This window comes from the organism of the source record quoted next (assembly GCF_019968985.1).
Source record: "MAG: Porospora cf. gigantea B chromosome Unknown PgB_NODE_3306_length_2729_cov_782.239, whole genome shotgun sequence".
Lineage (NCBI taxonomy): Eukaryota > Apicomplexa > Conoidasida > Eugregarinorida > Porosporidae > Porospora > Porospora cf. gigantea B.
Window position 1 is genome coordinate 1 of NW_027178935.1, and position 2,407 is coordinate 2,407.

The 2,407-nt window shown below is 47.8% G+C and overlaps 2 protein-coding genes across 2 annotated transcripts; one reads left to right on the forward strand and one right to left on the reverse strand.

Moving 5' to 3' along the window:
- Positions 1 to 176: 176 nt before the first annotated feature.
- KVP17_004076 (uncharacterized protein) lies at positions 177 to 1,058 on the forward strand (the record flags this gene model as incomplete). Its single annotated transcript, XM_068521956.1, has 1 exon — positions 177 to 1,058. One exon carries the CDS (start codon positions 177 to 179, stop codon positions 1,056 to 1,058), a length of 882 nt encoding a protein of 293 aa, XP_068375334.1.
- A 4-nt stretch (positions 1,059 to 1,062) lies between these two features.
- On the reverse strand, positions 1,063 to 2,049 carry KVP17_004075 (uncharacterized protein; the record flags this gene model as incomplete). The annotated part of the gene is made up of 1 exon (XM_068521955.1): positions 1,063 to 2,049. The coding sequence occupies one exon, from the start codon at positions 2,047 to 2,049 to the stop codon at positions 1,063 to 1,065; it is 987 nt and encodes a 328-aa protein (XP_068375333.1).
- Positions 2,050 to 2,407: the final 358 nt, after the last annotated feature.

The window sequence follows — 2,407 nt, forward strand, 5'->3', positions numbered from 1 at the left end:
GAGGGGGGAATAAGGTTGTTTTTAGGTTGTTTTTCCAGAACAAAAAAACCAGTCTGTGCTAACCAGCTAATTTCAAAACGCTTATATACCACTCGGCTTGCTCCGTCTATGACGCCGAACGACGAAATTTTACTGTGTGCACAACTTGTGTGCACTAAATTCCGGATAATTACATAATGACGAGATTTGTATTCACAGATCAGGATACTACAGACGATCATATTGCTGCGTTGATCAACTGGCTCAAGTTGCTGTCGACTGTAATCTACGCTATAATTGGAAAGGAGACGTCTCCTTCTACAGGACATCTACATCTACAAGGCTTTGTAAACGTACATGGCCTCAAGTGGAATGCTATGAAGAAGAGAATGCCTAAGGCGTGCATCGAGTTGGCGAAGGGCACTGATATGCAGAATCACGATTACTGCTCCAAGGAGAACGTCATATTCGAAAAGGGAAAACCATCCACGATGGGTAAGAGGAATGACCTGGAAACGATATACGCTGACATTGAAGGAGGAATGGCCTTCCAATCGCTCGTTCTGAAACACAGATCCTCGGTGTTCCGTTACGAAAGAATCATTCGTAGCATGATGGCCAACAGAAGGCGAATAGAAGTCGAGCAAGAAGAATACGTCCAACCTAAAGATGTTTGCATCTTCTTTGGAACAACGGGGACCGGAAAGACGACGACCGCTCGTGCCGAGGCAGTTGGGGCTCTCTACCAGGTGTTTAACCCAAGATGGTTTGACGGGTATGAAGATGGACATCACCGTACCCTGCTCTTCGACGAATTCAACGGGCAGCACCCCATAGAGGATATTCTGCAATTGACGGATCGCTGGCCTGTAACCAGGGAGATTAAAGGCGGAACAACCATAGTTCATCCTGCCAAGGTCATATTTACAAGCAATGTGGCGCCGCAGGTGTGGTTCCCCCAGGCTACGCCGAGCCAAAAGGCTGCATTCTTCCGCCGAGTGACAGACATTCGTCATTTTATTGACACCTTGACAGTAGAGCCCATTGAGCCCGAGAGTATGCTAAAGCTTTTTTCATAGTTATTCATTCAAATGTAACATTTTTCTTGAAAGGACACATGCCTGTTCTATCTTCGACCGTAGGCGTAAATAGTAGTGGGCTCTGTTGAGGTTCAATGGGAGGGTCTTCAGGTACAGGATCCTCTGGAATAGGGTCCTGTGGAAGGGTCGGAGGATGAACGCACTCAATCGGAAGAGGAGCAGGTTCTGAATCACAGGCGTGATCATCATAAGCTGGACACTGTGCCGCAAAGTTGCCAGGGTTGAAAATCTCAAGATTCATGCGTTTAGGTTCGTACCTAGACCAAGGCAACATCATGGACTTCTGTTTGGGGAAGGGTCCTCCGCTTATAGAAATGTTTTCCGATTTCGGTCCAAGAGTCCTATACATATAGGTCATCGTACAGCTGACAACCTGTTCCTGTCTGAAATAGTCGCGCAAGACTTGGTTCTCAGTCATGTGGTTAAACGGGGTCTCAACGAAAAACAAGGTGTATCCGTGATACGGAGGCAAGTTTTGGAGTTCGTCTCGCATAAGATATTCCGTACGGTAGTATCCTCTATCATTATGTATAACGTTGTAGGGAGTTCCGCTATTGTGCGATGCATCGTTGCAATTGCCAACTCTGTAGCCCCTGGGAATGTTCTTACCCTTCCAGGGGATAAAAATCGTCTTTGTACCTTTACATACATGTTTCCTAATGCCCCGGCTACCGCCTCCTCCAGTAAGAGCTGCTCGGAGAGTACTGAAATTGTGCGAATTATCAAGCTCGTTGAGAGTACCATCGGGAGCGTAAACTCCATAATGGTTCGTCCATTGATAAATGTTGAACATCGGGACATTCATTGGCTTAAAGGTCACCTTAACGCCAAGAGGCTTCCAGTACCAACTGTCAGCCATGCATTCTTGCTTTACAGCTTCATACAAGTTGAGGTAGGGCATAGAGCAGAGCTTCACAGAAGCATCTCCGGCCCCAATCTTAATAACGCCAAGTCCAATATGTCCTGTCATACAAAAGGCGTCCTGGTGAACAACCCTTCGGCCTCCAGTATTGTCAACATGTGGCATCATCGGTACAGGAACTGTGAATTTCTTGAGCTGGTAGCGGTAGGCACGGCTTCGACGTGTGCGTCTCCCACGGTAACGGCGTCTCCGTAGAATAGAACCGCGGCGCCTTCGGGCTCGGCGAAGTATAGCAGAACCACGACGACCAGTACGGCGAGTACCCCGACGTGAAGCGAAGCGTCGCATAGTTTTGAGAAGGCGTTTCTGAGTTTTGAAGGCGTACTTGACTTGTCCGCTGGGGGTGTATCGTTTGGTTGCTTTCTTGATGAGTTGCTTGGAGAGTCGTCGCGCTGCGAAACGTGCT